We start from the raw sequence: 19822 nt of genomic DNA on the forward strand, positions 1-19822 counted from the left end.
CCTTCCCCTTGACTCTCCTTGAAAATCATAGAATCCTAGAACGGTTTGAACTGGAAGAGACCTTAAAGGTTGTCTATTTCCCATAGCACCACCATAGATAGGGACACTTCCACTAGAGCAGGTTTCTCAAAGTCCCATCCAGCCTGGCGTGAACACTTCCAAGAATGAGCCTCCACAGCTTCTCTGGTTAACCTGTTTTCACCATCCTCACAGTAAAGAATTTCTTCCCAATATCTAATCTGAACCTGCTCTCTTTCAGCTAAAGGCCATTCCCCCTTGTCCTGTCACTACATGCCCTTGTAAAAGGTCCCTCTTCAGCTCTCTTGTAGCCCCCTGGGGTTCTGAAGGTGCTGCAAGGTATCCCTGGAGCCTTCTCTTCTCCAGGCTGACCAGCCCCAACTCTGTCTCCATGGGAGAGGTGCTCCAGCCCTTGGAGCACCTTTGTGGCCACTGGACTCACCCCAACAGGTCCATGTCCTTAAGCTGAGAGCCCCAGAGCTGGATGCTGTGTTCCAGCTGGGATCTGAGGAGAGCAGAAGAGAGGAGCAGATTCACCCCCTGTCACCTGCTGTCCACTCTCCTTTTAATGCAGCCCAGGACACTTTGGCTCTCTGTGCTGCAAGTGCCCATTGCTGGGTCATGCTGAGCTTCCCATCAACCAGCACTCCCAAGGGCTGCTCTCAGTCCATTCTCTGCTCTGTGTTTGTGCTTGGAATTGTATGTGTTCAGTTTAAAACAGGAAAAAAGATGTCTGCTGTGTAGCAAAGATTAGTCTTCAAAAATACAGTCCAGATCTTCTGTTGCAAATATGTGAACTTGGCATAGCTAGGAGCTGTCTTCTGGTGCTGTGCTTGCTTTTCCTCATGGGATGGAAAAATCTTGCCAGAATCATCCTTTTGTCTCAAAACTGTCCTCTCTGCTCACTTCTCATGGGTCTGTGTGTTGGTGAGCCCTAGGTTGAAATGCAGATATCAGCCAGCTCTGGGAAGTGCTTTGCTTACTCTTTTGCAACATTGCATTCCCTGTTAATTAGATAGATCCGACTCTCTGGTGCCTTTGAAACAAGTCAACGCTTGAGAAGACACATTTGGTCTTGTGCAGTGACAGTTTTTCTCATCAGCAGAATTTTCAGGTGATAGTTCACACTGGTAGTCTAATTTTGTCTGTTTTCAGAGGGAGAATGTGGTAGGGGTAAGATTCTTCTTGCAATCTCACTATTTACTTGAAGTCCTTCTGAAAGGGTCTAAATGATGTTATACAAACTGTTATAATTTTTCAAGGAAAATATATTTCTGTTCTACTTAGTGCTTGTTAACAGGGGAAGTGTGTAATTTCACATAGCTTTTTGAGAACCCATTTGCTTGTTATTCCCTCCACTTTTTATTTTGAGCTACAATAGGCATGAAGAGCTTATATTTCCTTTCAGAATGATCTTTCCAATAATTTTTTATGAGACCTTTCATTTCAGAGCTCTTTACTTTTTGACTGAATTTGAACTCTGTGACCTTCTTCCTTAAATGCAACAACTTGTTCAGACTGCTGGATAAAAATGTGAGCTTCAGGGGAAGTCTCATTGTTTGCCTCTAGAAAAGTGTCTTTGTCCAAGAGTTTACACATCTTTTACAATACAAGATCCAACCCCAAACTTGGTGTATGCTTATTCCACTCTGTACTCCCAACTACTACTAATTGACTCTCCCAAAGAGATCAGATCTAATATTTTTCTGTTAGCATATGCATATCTTTTGGAAGAACTTGTTGAACTTGAGACCCTGTCTCTGTAAAATAATTTTTCCTTACTCTAATCTTAGAATAAGCAGTAGAAAATTCAGTGTGATGATGGGTTGAACTGAACAGCAACTGAGTGATGTATTTCATGGTTTGTATTCCTGCTTTATTATAGATGTGTTAGTGGCTGAGAGCTGAAGGGAGTGGGGAGAAGCTGTGGACTGACCCAGTGTGCACTACAGAAACCTCATTTCCTTAGGAAACAGCTGGGGGAGGGTGAAGAGATCGTGTTGGAGCAGAAGAGCTCAGGGTCAGGAGAGGAGTTTTTGGGAAGGAGGTAGACCCAGCAGCAGAACTATGCAAGTATTCAAAGCCTACAGTGCAATAACACTGGGGCTGCACACCAGGCTGCTGCAGAGCAGGTGCTGCAGGGACAGGAAAAATTCATCAGAGCCACAAACTGAGATTCTGGGAGGGATCAAGACCTTTGGGAATTCAGGAATCAGTAGCGTGGTGCTCATGGTGTGACTTTTTCTTCCTCCCTTCATCCTTTTTTTTTTTTTTTTTGCGGGTGTAGTTTTTATTACTTTGATTTTGGACTTTGATTTTGGACTTTTTGATGTATTCCCACCCCAGGCATTTAATTCTTATTGAGCACTTTTTAAAATGCAAATGGAAAATGGAAGCACAATATTAGGAAGCTTCTTCAGGCTTTTTGTAGAGAATTTAGTCTGCAACTTTCCTATATTCTGTAGTCCCTGAAAGGGCTTATTAACATTTTAATTTCCTGATCAGATAGATGGGTATTCCAAATGAGTAATTTGTTATGGTACTGTAGATGGCACTTGAAATAAAATTAATTTGAGCATCATTTAATTTTTCACTCTGTCATGTGACTCTCATTTTCCCCCAGGATGTCATAAGAAGGATTTCTTGTTTATCAGTGTGCACACAAGTGTCAGTGAGGAGGATTTCAAAAAACCCTAAACCATATTATTAACATTTTCAATAGAGCACAGTAGATATTTTCATATTCAGTGGAATGTTGCCAGAAGTTTGTTTAGTATTGTAATCTGTATTGTGCCTTGCATAGATCTAATTATGACTTTTTCTGGCTAGCACCAAACATGATTAGACACTTCCAGAAGTTATTTTGTGTATCTGAACAAATAGTGTACAGTCAGTAGAATGATAAATGTGGGATTCCTACCCCATGGCCCCAGATTATCTCTGTATGCTCTGCTCCTTGGAGGAAAAAATACTTAATAGGAAAAAAACCCAAACCATAGTAGAAGATAAAACATGACTGTACTTAAATAGTAAACCAAGTTTTCAACATCTTTAGGGTCTGTTTTAAGTGTTGCATTTAGACCTGAATCTTCACATTCAGGGATCCTGTAAATAAATACTGATACAGAAGAACTGTTGCACATAGTTTTCTTTACCTATTATAGTCCTATGAAGTAAATTAGAAAAATAAGTTTTAGCACATGAACAGCCCTCTTTAAGAGAAAATGTAGAAAGCCTTTTCATGGTGTTTCTTTGCTGAATTTTAGAGTATAAATAACTTTCCTTTATACTCCACAAAATCAGATTACAGTAAGAGCTACTTACATCTCTGGAGTGTAAATATCTGAAATCTGATTTTAACCTTGCCATCTGTGTTTGGTTAAAAAAAACAACCATACGAAAAATAAAAGAAGGTATAAGAAAATATTTGCACAGGCTGGTTTTTTTTTTTTTGATGTATTCAAATTTTTGTATGCTGAAATGGGTGATGATTAAAATGTGGAAATAATATTGAAAATGTAAAATTGTTTTGGTAAAACGAGAATCTTACAGTTATGTTCAGGAAATTTCAAAGTGGAGCTTTTTTTAAAAATAATTTGGTATATCAGTTAAAATAATTCCAAAACATGGTTGTAGAAGGAAGATAACTTATTGAAAACAGTAATTATATTTAGTAAATAGGACAGGGTTATTTTTAAAGCTGTGCAAGTAAATGTAATTTGTTAGAGCTGAGAAGCTGCCTGAATTTTTTTTTAAACATTTAAGACATTGATTCAGAGTACAAAGCTGAGTATGGTTTTGGTATCCTGATTTTTCTACCTTCTTTGCAAATAAATAACAAATGTTTTCTCCAAGACAGTTGGGAAGTCTTTTTCAGTTTGGTGTGCTCAAAAGACTGCCTGTTTAATATAAAGTGTTTATTTGAAGTCTGATCTCTTCCTGTGCAGAAGCTGGCAAAAGTGATTTGTTTGCAAACAAGAAGGGGAGTTGTTGATGAGCAGGAAACTTTCTCCCTGCAACCTGCCCAAGCTTTTTTCCAATTTCTTGAATATTATGCCAACTGTTGGGTTGGGAGTTACTCGAAAATTATTTAACATTCATTGTTGTTTTCTTGTCAGTTATTTTTAGAAAGGCTTTTGCAAAAGCACTTTACTGTCCACCCAAGAAAAATACAGTGTTTGTGCAGGAGTGTTTTACAACCCAAACTTCTGTCTGGAAGGAAGAGTCCTGAGGTGCAGCTGTTCCAGCCAAGCATTCATTGTATCAATAGCATATCTAGATAAAATACTGTGGGAGCTGGAATCCTGCTGAAAGGTGGGGGGTGATGCTATGAAAATGGTTCTTCAGGAGCAGCTGGCACTTCCACAGGTGAAGGCCAGAAAAGCATTTCAAAGGACAGCTCGTGCCTGTGCAGAGTTCCCACTCAGGCTCTTAAAGAGGAGAGATGCAACGGCAGCAAAGTCAAGTCACTTTTTACAGAACTCTGCCAAGTGCCAGTGAGTTCACTGCCACTGGTCACTGAGGTTTTGTTCTCAGAAGTGACTTCCAGCATGCGGCAGCACTTTGCAGGACAGTTTTCCAAGGACAGTACTGGGTTTGTGGCATTTGGCACGTTTCATCAGAAGGGTTGGGAGCTGGGGGAGGCTTGGCTGACCAAAGCCCTGGTGCAGCCCCAGGCAGGGCTGCTGGGCTCTCTCAGCTGAGCAGCACTACAGGGACACAACAGGCCTCTGACCTGTCCTCATGGTGGTAACATCCCTATTCATTCCCTCTTCTTCCCCCTCATTCAGCTTCCCTTTTCTCCATTTCCTTCCTCTTCTGCTTTTTATGATATTTATCTGTTTTCATTTCAATTGGCACTGATACAACTTCAGTGGATGGAGTTCATCCCTAAATGTGAATTTCCCCTGGAAGATCTATTTTAGAGTACCAGTGGCTAACCTCCCTTCAGCAGAAACACCACCTGATTTAGTGGAATGAGATATGGCATGTTTTGCCATATTCCCACTTTACCTTAATTAAAATACAGGCTAGAATATATTCCCTCCTTTATTTACAAAGCATAGAAATGGTTTCTGATAGCCAGGAGCAAGGGAAATGTTGCCCTGCCTAGAAGAATATCTATAGCAATAGTGGGGAAGGATGATCCTGCAAGTAAGGTGCCAGCCCATGATTTGGGTGTTAATGATTGACCCTATTTCTTGTACATCCCTTTCTTTGTGCTCTGCAAATTACAGAAGTACAAAAATCAAATAAATACCAAGACAATTCAGGATTTTGGACCATCCCAAGTATTTCAGGTAGTCCTGACTGCAGTGCCAGTACTTTTGGGGGAAGACTGAAATGCTACTTTTTTTTTTTCCCCCACTGAGTTCAACAAATTTTTCCTGTTTACAAAGAAAAGGGCCTGAGGGTTGCCTTATCCCATTATTTGCTGTATCCTTGATGATACTGCCAGCCTCAGAATGGCTGTTCTTCAGATTCCCAGGATTGTTGGGTTGTTGTGTGCATCTCTTTGACCTGGTTCAGATGAACTGACTCTGAGCTGTGCCAGTTGTACAAAGAGTGTCCTTGGTCATGGTGGGAAGCCCGTTTTCATTCCTAAACACGCCGGCATTTTGTCTAACCTTTTGTGGTCATAGGCTGCAATAAAGTCTTTACTCTCCTGAATCAATCAGAATTAAATGCTCTTCATGTAAACTTCCATGTCCAGGCTACTTCAGATTTCAAGATGCACATGGCCTGTGATGTGCTGGTAGGGGTTGGACAGATGTTTTCAGAATTTAATGTATTTTAGGCCTATCAAAGAAACATTTTTCATTCTAGGTGTTTAATATTAGCTCTCCTTTGGCTTCTTGTTCTCTTTTGTTTCAGCACTGACTTCTGCATAGGGACTGAGTTAAAATGGGGGTATCTTCTGTAGTGTTTTCTGTGTCTTCTGGCATCCAGATTTCTGTAGTGATGTTTCTAAAGGTACAGGGAAGCTTCGAGTACATTTGTGTTCCCAAGATGGATCATGAGTTGTCTTCATGCTTCCATGAAAAGCATTCCCAAAACACCTGCAGGTGATGAGAATCCTGAATAGTTTAAAACTTCTGCAAGGTTCAAGTTAAGAACCTTGCTAGAAAAAGAATTTTACTTCAGAGCGGATTTTAGCGATGTCTTTAGCACTGAGTCCTGTTTTGAGAAAGATCAGAGGTTCTGTGCTCTGCCACCTGCCTGTGCATCATTCACACTGACACTGTGTTCCTAACTCTGAACATGTAAAGTTGTACTTCTGAGTACTTGAAATTATTTCTTACCTTTACATCACCTTTATATCTACAGTGATCATTTTAAGCTATTTTCCATGGCATAACCACTGATGGTCTTTGTGATCTGTTGTGTGTTCCTTCTTCAGGCCTGAAAATTACACCTTTTTTAACAGATCACCAAAGTGTTTCCATTCAAAGCTTTGCCTGTTAACAATGCTTAGTGCTCAGATGCATTTTTATCAGGGGTTTGTGAGTGAAAAGACAGAGTGTATCACAGTCCTCATTAATTTGGAATGTAAGTTACATGAACAGCTTGCTTCTGGAATTTCAAGGGCGAGCAAGAGATGGCATGTGACCTTTCATGGGGAAAGATTTATATAAGAAGGGAGTTTAGGGGACTAGGGTTCAGGAACCAGCAAATTGTGCCAGAATTTTAATGTGTTGCATGTTTGTACTGTTTAAAGAAAAAGATGGGAAAAGGAGAAGGAGAAAGAGGGCAGATCAGAAGAAGTTAGCTGGGAATAAAAGTTGCTTTTTCCTTAGTAGCTGAAGGTATAGGCTGCTTGTTCAGAATTCTTACAGACTGAAATTTGCGGTTTGGTCTTGGCAATTCACTTGGTGTATGTGCTATACATGGGCAAGAATGTAATGTCTGAAAAATTTGAAGCCTAATTTATTTTGTGGTCAGTTGTGATTCTTAATGGATTAAGGAGTTGAGCCCTCTTAAAGGTAACATAACTCTTGGATAAGGATGATAATGATTATTTTAACCTGGCACCTTTAGTGAAAATGAAAATGCTGTTCATTGCTGTGAACAGGTGCCAAATTAGTTTTGAAAAATGGCTGCAATGTTTTCACAACTTTTGTACTTTGCTTTATGCAACAAAACTTTACAACAGAATGAAAGAAAAAAATTGCAATTCAGTTGAAATACAGGAATAGTTTTGCTTTTGTAGGAATGACTATTAAGATAACAATATGAGTGTTTAATAACAATGACAATAATGGCAGTGGTTTTGTTGGAAATACGTCTGTAGTTACTGCCAGGTATGTTTTGTGTATATAATTAATAATGAGAGCAATTCCTGTTTTACATGGACCACATTGTTAATGTGCAGTTGTGCTCTGCTCACACACAAATACTGCATTATGTAGATTGTTGTCTGAGTGTTGTCTGGAGTGCATCTGAGTTGAAGTGGTTTAAAAAACCTCCAAAAGCTTCTGTCTGACTGGTCCGAATGCAGTGATTAGTGCTGGCCATGGGCTTTCCACCATGTGGTGATGATGATTTTTCCACCCATGGTTTTGGGCACCTTGCACGTTATTTGAAAGGACACCAAAAGACAGACATTATTTCATTGCTGATAGAGAGGCTCTTCCTGGTGGCTGTGGTTCTCTGAAGCCACTGACACTGCAATGAGCTCATTTTCCAGTTCAAAAACAAGGTGTCAGTGTTAATGAGTGTTAATGAGTTAATCAGTTCACAGAATCATTTAGGTTGAAAAAGACCTTTGAGATCATCAAGTCCAACCTCTGACCCACTGTGCTTGGCACAACAGTGCCAAGCAGACCATGGCACTGAGGGCCACCTCCAGTCATTCCCTGAGCTCCTCCAGGGATGGTGGCCCCACCACCTCCCTGGGCAGCCCATTCCAGTTTCTAACCACCCCTTCCACGAAGAAATTCTTCCAATGTTCTTAAAACCTCTGAAACCTTGGTGGGTCTGTAGAGCAGATATTATCAGGCACAAACTGAGGAGGCTGCTGCTGGTGTTCACTGTGTGCATGTTTTTAATGTGGTGTCACATTTGTTTAATCAGCTTCAGTTAACAGGAATTTCATCAGGATACTGAGGGGATGTCCTTTGAGTGTTAAGATTTAATAAAAGGGGCTTGAAAGAAGACTAGATACAGAGTCTATTTATGGGAAAATCTGAATCACCTTTATAATTTGAAGGGAATGTGGTCAAAATGTGAAGCTATTAATGGGAAAATCTGAATCACCTTTATAATTTTTTTCCTCATGTGGCTTCAGTATTTTTGCAAAGTTGTCAGTAGTTATCAGTAGCATATACTGAAACAAATGATAGTTGTTGAAATCCCGTGACCTGATATTTTTCTGTTTCTTCCTGTTGTGCTAAAGCAGTCAAGAATGCAAATTCACTTGTGTGTTGAGTTGCAGCCACCTCTTGAATAATCTGTTATCTTCAGATGCAACTGCTGTGCTGAAAGTTGGATGATTTAATAAAAGTCAGCTGAAGGAAGATAGTGTCCACACCCCCTCACCCCAAACCATGGGATTTAGGGACTTACTGTAATTCTGCTGTTATTTTGCTGGTTGGATTGAAAAATGTCAACAGAGAATCAACAGTAATTGCAGTATAAAGTATTGGGAAAATGTGGTGAGCATATGGTACTGGATTGGGTTTGTTATTGAAGGAAGTGCAGCTGCTGGGTCTTCTCTTGCACAGGAGATTCTTTCAGCTGCTCTGGGTCTAAACTTTTCCCAAAGAAGGCAACTTGCAGTTTGGTAACTTTTGTAATTGAAAAGAATAATTGTATTTATTTTTAAAATTTATCAAATTTTAAAATTTATCAAATTACAATGAATTGCAAACATAGAAAACTCTGATTGTGAAGAATTGCCCTAATTTTGAAGGAGTGCAGATTCATTTAAAGAAGTAAACCCAACAATTCCCCCCAAGCCAAACCAAATTTTAGTGGGATGGAAAGAGTGTTTCCTACCTATCTGTATTGTATTCAACTTAAAAAACTATGTGAAATAGTTAGATTTTATGCATTATAAGTAGATTTGTAAATCTGTATCACAGGATTTGCTGTTGAAGGATTAACAGGGCTCTTTATGTTGGTGTTTTGCATTTATTTTTTTACTCATATCTGATGGATGTGAGTACTCTTCTAATGCTCATATCTTGAACACAGAACTATTCACTTCCCTTTTTTTCCCTCTCAAATGTTGTGTTTCTGTCATAGATCCTTCATGTACTGTTCCGTGAACTTTTATAAAATTTTATTATTTTTCTGTATTGAAGTCAATGGTTTCCTGAAGATTGAGCTTTGCTGCTGTTGGCCTTGAGTTTGACTGTTTTAACACCTGGAATGTTTGTGAGGTTTCTCTGAGCTGTTCTGAACAGAATCCTTTTCTCAGTTTTTTGAGGACTGGGATACCAAATCAGTTGTGGCTGAACTAGAGGTAGTCAGAAAGCATTTTTGGTTTCCAGGTGTTTTCCCCCCAGTGGAGACAGGCTGGGTCTGGGGACACAAGGAGGGACGTGGTGCTGCACCTCTTGGAGGGAGCTGCTCCATGGGACGTGGGGAGTGGTTTCTCTCTGATCCCAGAGGTGACCTGAAGTGCAGGTTCAGGCAGCATAAGAAGTTGATGTGGCTTTCAGAAAATTCTCAGCAGCACGTCATTTTCTTCAGGGAAATTCCAGGAGGTTTAGAATCCTTCTTGAAAGCAAAATGGAATTACCTGCAGTTAATTCTAACACTGGTGGCCAGCATTAGTGGCCGACTAAGGAAAGCAACTTAAAAAACTTGGTAAGCTTTTGGCATAAAGGAGATAATATTAAAAACTTTTAAAAGGAAGTGAACGTCTCTCAATTCTGAATTAAGAGCTTCCTATACTGTAATATAGGGAGAGTCTTTGTGGCCAGTCAAGTAAAAAGAGAATGGGAAGGATTGATAGCTTCAGAACATGATGAAATAGAAGAAATTTTGAGCTACTTTCCTGGATGTCGTTATTTATAATTGTAGTTGGTAGTGTCAGAGGTCTCAGTCTTTTGTAAGCTGAATTCAGAGTTTAAAAAAGTCACCTGTGTTCCCACAAGGAAACTTAGGGAGTTTATACATAGCAGGGACTGTGTACTGCTGTATCCCTTTGATACTTCCCTTTCCAGAAGTCTGGATACTCTGTTCAGCTCAGTCCTTCTGCCCTTTCTTGCAGGCTGAGCTCTGCCTGGAGGGTGTCTGTGCTCACCCCTGCCTTGGGTGCATTTCTTTGATGTCTCTTTTTTGTGCCACCTGCCAGCCCTAGAACGACTGGAGGAAGAAGAGATTTGGCAGAGATATGACTCAGGATAAGCAGATAATGTGGTAATTTGAGACTTTAACTCAATAAAGGGGAAGTTCTGACACTGAGTCAATGAAGGGGCAGCCCCTTTGTGCAGTCACCTTCTCCACAGTCACCACTGCTCTGCATAAAGGAGTGGAAATGCTTTGATGGAGAGCATGAGGGGAACACTTCACAGTGGATCAGAGCCTGGTGACCCCATTCAGTCATTGCAGTCTAACAGAGAGCTCCTTTCCCTTACAGAAACTGCAGCTGGAGCCATGTCTGTATTTGTTCCTTGGCCTCTGGCACATCCTGGCTCTGCCTTCTGAGCGTCTCTGCACTCCTCTATAACATGATACTTCTTTGGCTTTTACTTGCTGACCTGATGCACAGAGCTCCCAGCTAACCCAGTGTGATTGCTGCCTGTCAGCAGGCTGCCCTTGGCAGTGACACTCTGTGCTACCTTGGGGGTGAGATGGCTTTTGGGACTTTTCTTTGTAGTTTGTATGGCCATTGTACCAAGAACATCTGTTCTGAGATTATTCCCAAGAGACAGTCACAGAATGTTAAGTGTAAATATGCACAAACTGGAGAAAATTCTTCCTACTAACCCATCAGATGGGTTCTGCCCAAATGTCTTGTAAGATGTTTTGTGGGTTTTAAGACAGCAGCAAACTCAAACTGTAAATTAGCAGGAAGCTTAGCGGAAACCTATTTTTTTTTCACTGTAATGCTGATTTATGCTAGCAGACTCGAGTTGTGTCAGACTGAAAATGTTTTTTTATGGTAAAGCCAGGGGAGTAATGTATTCATTGCTGCTGCCTGGGTGTCTGCAGAGGAGGCAACACATATGGACTGCTACTACTAATGCATCAATTGGACTGCTACATAATATCAGAGTACAGCTTTGAGAAAAGATCTTTGAGAATATTTTCTTTGAAAAGAAAATGTTAAACAATTCTAATGCTTAATCTCAAATTTTTGTGATGCAACATTAGAGAAAGGATGATTCAATTAGATACGATGGGTCAGCTATTAAAAGGTGTTTTAAATGGTTGCAAATTTCAACTTTGCCATTGATGTATGGACAGACTGAAGAATGAGGCACCCTGGAGAGCAGCCCTGTGGAAAGGGACCTGGGATCATTGAAATTGAAGCTTCTTCATGAGGAGAGGAGGAGGGGCAGGCACTGATCTCTTTGGTGACCAGCACCAGGACCTGATGGAATGGCCTCAAGCTGAGTCAGGGCAGGTTAGGTTGGATATCAGGGAAAGGTTTTTTCAGGATTTACTGCAGGATTTCAGAAGGTGAAGAACAAAATTCCTGTTTGTACGCGCATTCCTGTACCATTCAGGATGACGCAACGCTACAATTGTGGGGTATTTGTGGTGTTTCCAAAATTTATCTATAGCATTGCTGCTTCCAAAAAAAGGAACATGTTAAAAAAGAGGACAGTTGCATCAGAAAAGTTACCAGAAATTACCAGCTTTTCTTCACATCTTTGTGTGGAAAACCAATGCTGACTTGTCCAAGGAAATCAATGCGAAATACTGGCAAAGAGCTACTGTGTCCTGGATTAATCATGTGGAGTTCTAATCTGCAGATTTATTTCAATCTATAGGCTTCTTTTGGAAGGCTGCTTCTTGAGAAACTATTGCTTTCTTTTTTAAATATCACATTATCCATTATATTAAACTCACTGCTATTTGTAGAGAGACCAAAATTATCAATAATCATTTTGAAAACGTGCATGAGAGGCAGAGGCTGGATGCAGCTCATAGCATCATTTAATGTGGTGATTCCTGGTGTTACTGCTGGAAAATGTTAAGATTTTAGTTATTATATGACTTGCAAGACACATTTGAGGAGTGTGTTCTGCCTCTTGTGGCAAAAAACTTAGTAATAGTTGGTATATTTTGAAAATATTCTCAAATGTATGGTGATTTCACTTCCACCAGTTTGCCTGTAAGTAATTGAATTTTATCTTTCAGCAGGACCAACAGAAGGTTTGGGGAAAATAATACAAAGATTTCCCCAGAAGGACTGGGAAGACACTCCTTTTCCACAGGGAATAGAGTTGGTAAGTTTGCATGACATTTTGCAATTTTTAGAAATTCTTTCACGTGCAGTTGGAAGATATATCTGCCTTCATGTGATGATCTGTTTTATTGAATCCAACAGGGCATGGGTAGAAATTAGTAAGCACAGGGGATAGATACTGGGTTTATGAACAATAATTTTGCTAACAGAAGATAATTTTTTCTGGTATGTACAGCTAAGTAAATATTCCTAGAATACAGAAAATAGTCTGCTGCAAATTTATAAACTGTGTTTAAAAGAAATGCTTATTTGTGCTCCTGTGTTTTTGTGAGCAGCCTTCAGATGGCAGATGACTTCTCATTGTCATGTTCAAATAATTACAAATGCATATTTGTATAATGTAGATTTAAAAAGAAATTAGTGTAATATCCAATAAACTGTATTTATTAAAATGGTCAGCAAGGCTGGTGTGCAGGGATCTGTTTTAAATAGAGAATTCCCAAGGTGCTGCTTCTTTCCCTTCCTTGGTCTCTTCTCGTGGGATGCAATGACAAGATGTCTCTCCCCGCTCTGCATCAGGGATTCAACATCTTGTCTCTAAATATCCGGAAGAGAAACGAAGGACTGTGGTCGTATTCTGAAATGAGGTTTCTGAGAAGTGAAACTTTTACTGGTGTGAACTGAGCAGCCTCTGGGACAGGATGAGCTACAGGAGGAGATGGGCTCTGGGAAATGTTGCAAGAGGAGTCTTTGCTGTGCGGCACAATCGGCTGCAGAGGACAAAGACAGCGACTCTTCACTGAGCTTATTGCACAGATACAGCCACCAGAGCAGGCTTTGCCCAATCTGGCACCTCTCAGGCAGTGTTCAGCTCCTTGCAGTGCCACTGCCATGTGCTGTGCTCTCAGGAAGGACAGGGAAAGGGACTGGGGTTGGCTGCTCCCACCCGAGAGGCGAATTCACTCCCTGGGCTGGCGTACGCGGCCGCGCGCTCGCTTTCTCCTCCTCTGGGGTTTCATTTCTTCACAGAGAGCTCCAGCCTGGGCTTTCAGGGCTTGCCATGCCCTGGTCTTTGGGGTGAGCAGGATTTCTCCCCCTTGATGGGGAATTGCAGCCTCTTGGGGCACTTGCATAACGCCAGGTTTGGCAATGCCGAGCTCTGCTGAAATGGGGAAGCTCTGAGGTTCAGCCAGGAGGGTTCCTCTTGCCTCAAACAGCCCCAGAGGCTGAGTCATGGTGAGATTTGCTCTGGCCCACAGATCTTCCTGACCTTGTTCAGAGGAATCCACCCGTGAAGATGTGAAAAATAAATAAATAAAAGAAATAGGCACACTTTCTCTTGAAGCAGCGACTCTTAATCTGTGCTCAGGTGTTATCCCCCATTTAAGTTCAATTGTAGGATTTTAGCACTACAAGAAACACCTTTCTAAAGGAAGATTTTTTTTAATGGGGCAAAACATTATTTCTTGTATCAATTCTCAAATGACTCATTAGGCAAAGCCATTAAGACATTAAACTTTCCAAATAAAACTGCAATAAATCTGACAATTTAAGGATATTGATTCAGCCAGTTGGCAAAATCAGTCAAGTTTTGATCTGGTTTCCAAGTGTGGTAAATAAAATTTTAGTTAATGAAGATTGAGGATTTAGAGATACTGCAAAGATCAAGTACTAAAGTAAATCACTTACGAAAGTCAGATGTTGGCAGGAAGCTTTTTTCAAGGTTTTGGATGAGTCTAACAAGAATCAACATTAATTTATGGAAAGAAAAGAAGAAAAGCTCTGTTACCATGTTCTGTTTGTCACCTTAAGGGCAGATGTAATATCAGTAAGGGCAAATGGTATTAAATATGTATTTCCTTAGGCAAACCTTAAGGAAAAAGAGATGGAGAAAAAGGTAAGAATAGAATCGTTGATAAATGTGTATGAGACTGAAGAGAAATATATTTATTAATAGCACTTTGTTCTATGATAAGTTTGAGTTAATATCCTCTTAAATGTACTTCCTCTTCTTTGACAGATCTGTATGAAATTATATGGTTTCTGCTAAATGGAAAAAAACCCATGGTTTGTATCTGAAAAACATGTCAAGCTCTCTTCACTGTGTTCTTGTGAAAGAAAAATGCCAAAGCTTTTCATGCTTAATGATAGGACTGAAGAGAGATTTGCTGTTCGAATCTTGTCTTCTGTCAAAGGTGGTTCTCCTGCTGTGAAAACCTTCAGCTGATTGTTGGTGATGATCTCAGTGTGCTGCTGACTTCCCTCCAGCCCTCTCAGCTCTTGTATGAATGCTTTGCCTGAGAATTTAGACATTTGTGGCAATTTTCTAATTTCTTTTTTCCACTAAGATTGGTTGAAGGGGATAATTTGTATTGACATGTAATGGGTGATACATCCACAGATCACAGACCAGCCCAGATTAGAAAGGACTTGGAAAAGTTCTTTGGTGCAGCCTTTCATGGGAAAGGAGCCATAGCTGAGATTATCCTAGCACTTTCACCCTGTCCAGTCTCACCTCAAAAACCTCCAGCAGTGGGAACTCCAATGTCCCTAAATGATCTATTAGTTATGTCCTATTCCTGTTGTTAATGGCATTTTATAAAACAAGAAAAGGGGGAAACCGTGAAAAAGACCTGTGCACATCCCCACCCCTCAAGCTTTAGTGCTTTAAGATGGAAAATACCTTCTGGGATCCCTTGTGCTCTCTGCAGCTTGTAGGGATGCCATTAGTCCAAGCTTCAGCCAAAATGATAGATGAAAATCCTCTGAGAGTTTTTTGGAGGGCTCTCCTCTTTGCCAGCCCTGCATGCCCCCATCCTTGTGGGCTTAAATTCATATGTTCAGATTTCTGAGACATAATTAAGGCAATGTAATGAGTGGAGCTGTGTGGGTAATTTTAAAGTTAAATAAGAAAACCACCTAAAATTATATTTAACACATTTTTTGAGCCCAGTTTTGATAAACAGGCACCCATGGGACAAACTGGGCCTGCTGGATCTGCCCTTGACTGAGTGAAAAGGGATCATTTTGGGAACATCTTCTCTAGGAATGATGACCCAATTTCGCCTTTCACTTTGACTGTATTTTGTAGTTTTGGTAGTTTGACACAACTGCAGTCTGAACATCACTGAATGGTGTTGTATTTGGTGTGTTACTCAAACTGTGTCTGTTTTTCTGTGAGCAGCATTGATAGCTATGTTGTGGGCACAAACATGTGAGCTGGGAGTAAACACGTTGTCCAGAATTCAACAGAAATATATTCTATTCAATGCTATTCAAGTCAAGTACTTTAATTTGTCTTATTCAATAAATTGTGTGTCTTCTGGTTGTCAATGGTGAGGAAAGCCATGAGTCTCTGCTGAGGGAATGATGCTGTCAGGAGCTGTTGTCAGGGTTTTCTTACTACTCTTACTTGTCTGCATCCCCTGAAATTACTTAAAGAGATTTCTTAATCTTTTTGCATTTGCTATTTCACTAAAGACTTCATAGCTCTAAACTTTGTTCTGTTTGCAACTGAATGCAGAAACTTTGATAAGCCATCTGCAATTTACAGTGAAACATACCTGAAGTCTTTTGCAGTGGATTATTGATAATTACAGCAGCTGCTAAGGGCCTGAAGACTTCCTTACCGTTTCTTAAATTGTCTGATGTAACTGTGAATAAGATATGATGTTTCTTAATGTTATATATCATATATATTGAGTGTTACTTCAGAAGCAATAAAATGTACTTCTTCCATTTGTTAGAACCTTTTGTGGGCTATTCAAGAGAAATATAAGGAACGACTTCAGAATCTGAGCATCTTCATTTTACTGACAAATAGCAGTCTATATGCAATTTATTGACAAATGCAAGTCAGAGTGAGTTTCTTCCAGTTCCATAGAAGTAAGCAGTTTTTGAGGGGTAAAGAGATTTATGCTCTTTCTTAAAGTTAATAAAATATTTGGCTTAGAAAAGCATTTCAGTCATTGGTTTTTGAAAGAATGCAGTTAGAACACCCTAATGTGATAGCTGCCCCCCCATGGTATTTTAAATTGTAGTTTTTAGGTATCCTTCTCCACAGTCTATCTGTTTCTGAGAAGTTTTTTCAGATGCAGCTTAAGAGTAAAAATAACCCTGTAAAGTCAGGTGAGACATACAGAGCAGTGTAAGATTAGGACGATCAAACTTCTTGATCTTGCTTCTAGAGAGAATGCTGGAGAGTTGTGTTGGTTGAATGAGTTAGCTTTACATTTCTGCATATTTTTCTTATTTCTAATGCAGTTTCAATTCCACTGTGTAACTTTCTAGACATCATAATTAGTTACACATCAGAGGAAGCTTTGCTATGTAATGTTACACTGTAAAGTCATTTTTGTCCCAGGGCTAAATTAGCTAAACTAATTCATCTGCATTACTCAGCGTTGGGAGGCTGCTCTTAATGAGGCCAGGGGAAGTCATACCTAGAAACAGTTACATTGTCTTGAGTTTGAACTGGATATGATGTGCTTCTGCAGTTTGTGAGTGGCAGGGAAGGAAATTTCCCACTGTAACTGTGCTGGTGTTAGCAGTCGTGTCATGATTCAGTAATTTGAATTTCAAGTGTGGTCAAGTATAGAAATTAACTTGTATTTCTAGACAAGATAATCACCTATCCAAATAACTACTGAAATTATAAGATTTGTTTTTTAATTGGTAAAATGTGCTGTTTAATGCAACAATTTGAAGACCACTTACACAAGTTTCGAGACTGAGAGGAAGAAAGCCTGCAGGTATCCCTTGGGATCTGTGGATTTGCCTGCTTCCTTCTAAAGGAGGAGTTGGATTTGGAGTTGTTGGAGTTTATTCCTCCTTAGTGTACAGCCCATGCTGTGGAGCTCAGTATTTCTGCATCCTTGCTTTGCTTCAGACATGAACTCTTAAATGGATGTGGAATATGTCTTTTATGAAAAGCTAGATTCAACTTTGAAATTCCAACTAACCTGAGATGCAAAAAAACCCATGAGTTTTGTAAAATGAGAGGAAGGAATGGTATTTCCAAAGTATATTTGTATTCTGACTGATCTAGTTGGTCTTGTACAAATTTCCACTTCATTTTTACGTACATAATTTATGAGTTACATCTCTACCTCTGAGATCTTAACTGGTATTTACGTCTTTTGGAGTTTTACAGTTGGAATAGGGAGAAAAAAACTATCAAAAAAAACCCCACCAAAATCCAGCTCATTTGTCTTCAAAGCTGTACTCAACTGAAGACATTTAAAAGAAGGCCAGATTTTAAAGTGGAAAAGTTTTTCAGAACTCCTAAACTTCTGAAAATTTCCACTGCTGAGTCTATGGAAATAATTACACATTCAGTCAAAAGCAATACTTTTAAAATTCAAGTGCTGATCTCTTAGTTTTGTTTTGCCACCTTGGTATAAGGCATCTTTTCTGGAAAAAAAAATCTGATGCTTGAACTTTTCATTACTTATTTTAAATAAGACATAAGAGACAACTGGGGTTGCAGATTAGACAGTTAAGGCCTGAAGTGATTAAAGTTTTAAAGGAGTTAATCTTTAAATGCTTCAGTCTTAGCTAGCTGATCTGTAAGCCAATTTTTCTCAAACATTAATGCTTTTAAGGACCTGAATAAAGAGTTGTCTACAACATCCATTTAACCTTCAGTGCACCTGCTCAGCTGCAGAGATTTTTGTTTGGTGGGGGATGTTTTTGCTCCTCTTTCCCCTCAAACATTTTTTACCTCTCAAGAATCATTACATATGTAATTCTTCAATGAACAACTGCACAGCAGAGCTCAGTGTGGCGCTCAGTAATGCATTGTGTTGTTTTTATTCTCATATTACAGAGCAGGTGCTTTCAGCACCTAGTAGGAAACAGATGATAGCAAAAGTAGAGTTTTTTTGTTGGTGGTTTTTTTTCTTAATTTTTGTCAGTGTTTGTGGACTCAGCTTATATTCTTTGGACATGTAAGTCTCCACTAGACAACTCAGAGTGCCTTTAATGTGGTGTGTTTTACAGTTAAATTTCTGCTGTGCTGTAAAACAGCTACATTCTGCTTTTAGAATCTGGTTTTACTGAATGGATGTTAGCTTCTGGATTTTGTAGACTAATGTGATAAAATAATTTGATATTTGTACCTATGGACTTGCAAGTAGTCCTTGTATAGTATAACTTTGTCTCACTTGACTAGGTGCTGTCAAAGGGTTCAATTAATATGCTTTACCCACTCTTAGTTTTGTTTTGAGTTGGAATAATAACCACATCAGAGCACTACAGCCAACAGCTTTGGTAGAAATGGTAAAATATTGAAGGGACACATGTTTGGAATTTCAGCTCTTTTTCAACTCTCTAATCTTTCCATGGAGTATATTGAAGTGTAACCTTTTTTGCATCTATCAGTGTTTTAAGATCCATACACTTCCATTTTAAGTTAAATTCAGATCTTCTGGAGGAGAAAGCCATTTTTACAAGCTTGCTTAAGAAGTGCAGATCTTTTTAGACTAACAGAATGATTTGTATTGGTTTTCTTTGTTGTTCATTTGTCATCTCCACAGATAATACCTGATTGCATGAGCTGGTCTTGTTCACCCAAGTTTTGTGTGTGATTCAGCATCTTTCTTACCTCTCCATAAGTTTTTCTCATCTTGTTTAAAAATTAGAGGAAAGATTGCAATGTGGACTTCTCTCTGAGTCTCTGCTTTGGCGTTTTTGTGTAACAGTCTGCAGAGGAGATTCTGAGACCCCCAGTTGAGCAATTCTGGGAGTGTCTTGGTATTTCCACCTTATAACTTACAGGCTTGTCTGTGTACAGTAAGTCTCCTGGGAGACTCTGCTTTTCCTGAAGCTTCTGAGTTTTAAATATTAAATATTTATAGACAAATATTTAATATTAAAATTTATTATATAAATATATTATAATTATATTTATCTAATGATATAATTATTATATAAATATAATATTTAATTTTGTTGTTCCTTGGGTTTTTTTAAGCTCTTGAAAAACTCTTGACTAAAAAGGGAGAGCAGCATACATCTCCAACACATTTTATGAAAATGGGCTGTATCTCCAGAAACTAAAAATGAAGAGCAGAAATCCTATTGTTTAGTATGTGAGAGTGAAAATTATGGGGAAAGATGGTGGCTTTAATTATTTTCAACTTTATGATTAGCCTGGTTACAGATGTGCTTTGTGTTTTAAAAAAGTGTTAGTTTATACTTGAAAGTTTACTTGGATGAGTGCAGCACATGGCTGTGGAGTGACATGTTCTTGAAAATCTGAGCATGTCCTTAGCATCAGAGGAGGATCTGTAGCCTAAGTGAGCTGTTCCACTTTGGACTAATCATCACTGATAATAATTCTCTATGAACAGAAATCCATGGAAGTTTGGGATGCAGGCAACAAAAGAGAAATTTATCTGGAGAGCCACAGACCAGTGTACATTTCTAAGGCAGTTA

At 39.3% G+C, this 19822-nt stretch overlaps 1 protein-coding gene across 6 annotated transcripts in view; it reads left to right on the forward strand.

The window, feature by feature from the left end:
• Window positions 1-19822, forward strand: part of SBF2 (SET binding factor 2) — a 232705-nt gene that overhangs the window by 33483 nt on the left and 179400 nt on the right. For 4 of the 6 annotated variants that reach the window (XM_039706763.1, XM_039706766.1, XM_039706767.1 and 1 more), the window contains exon 2: window positions 12337-12425. In XM_039706763.1, the coding sequence (XP_039562697.1) occupies window positions 12337-12425 (89 nt within the window). The remainder of the gene's footprint in view (window positions 1-12336; window positions 12426-19822) is intronic. The other 2 variants (XM_039706765.1, XM_039706769.1) reach the window with 1 other exon arrangement.

This window comes from Passer montanus, unplaced genomic scaffold (assembly GCF_014805655.1).
Source record: "Passer montanus isolate IOZ18808 unplaced genomic scaffold, ASM1480565v1 scaffold2, whole genome shotgun sequence".
In the NCBI taxonomy this organism is placed as follows: Eukaryota; Metazoa; Chordata; class Aves; order Passeriformes; family Passeridae; genus Passer; species Passer montanus.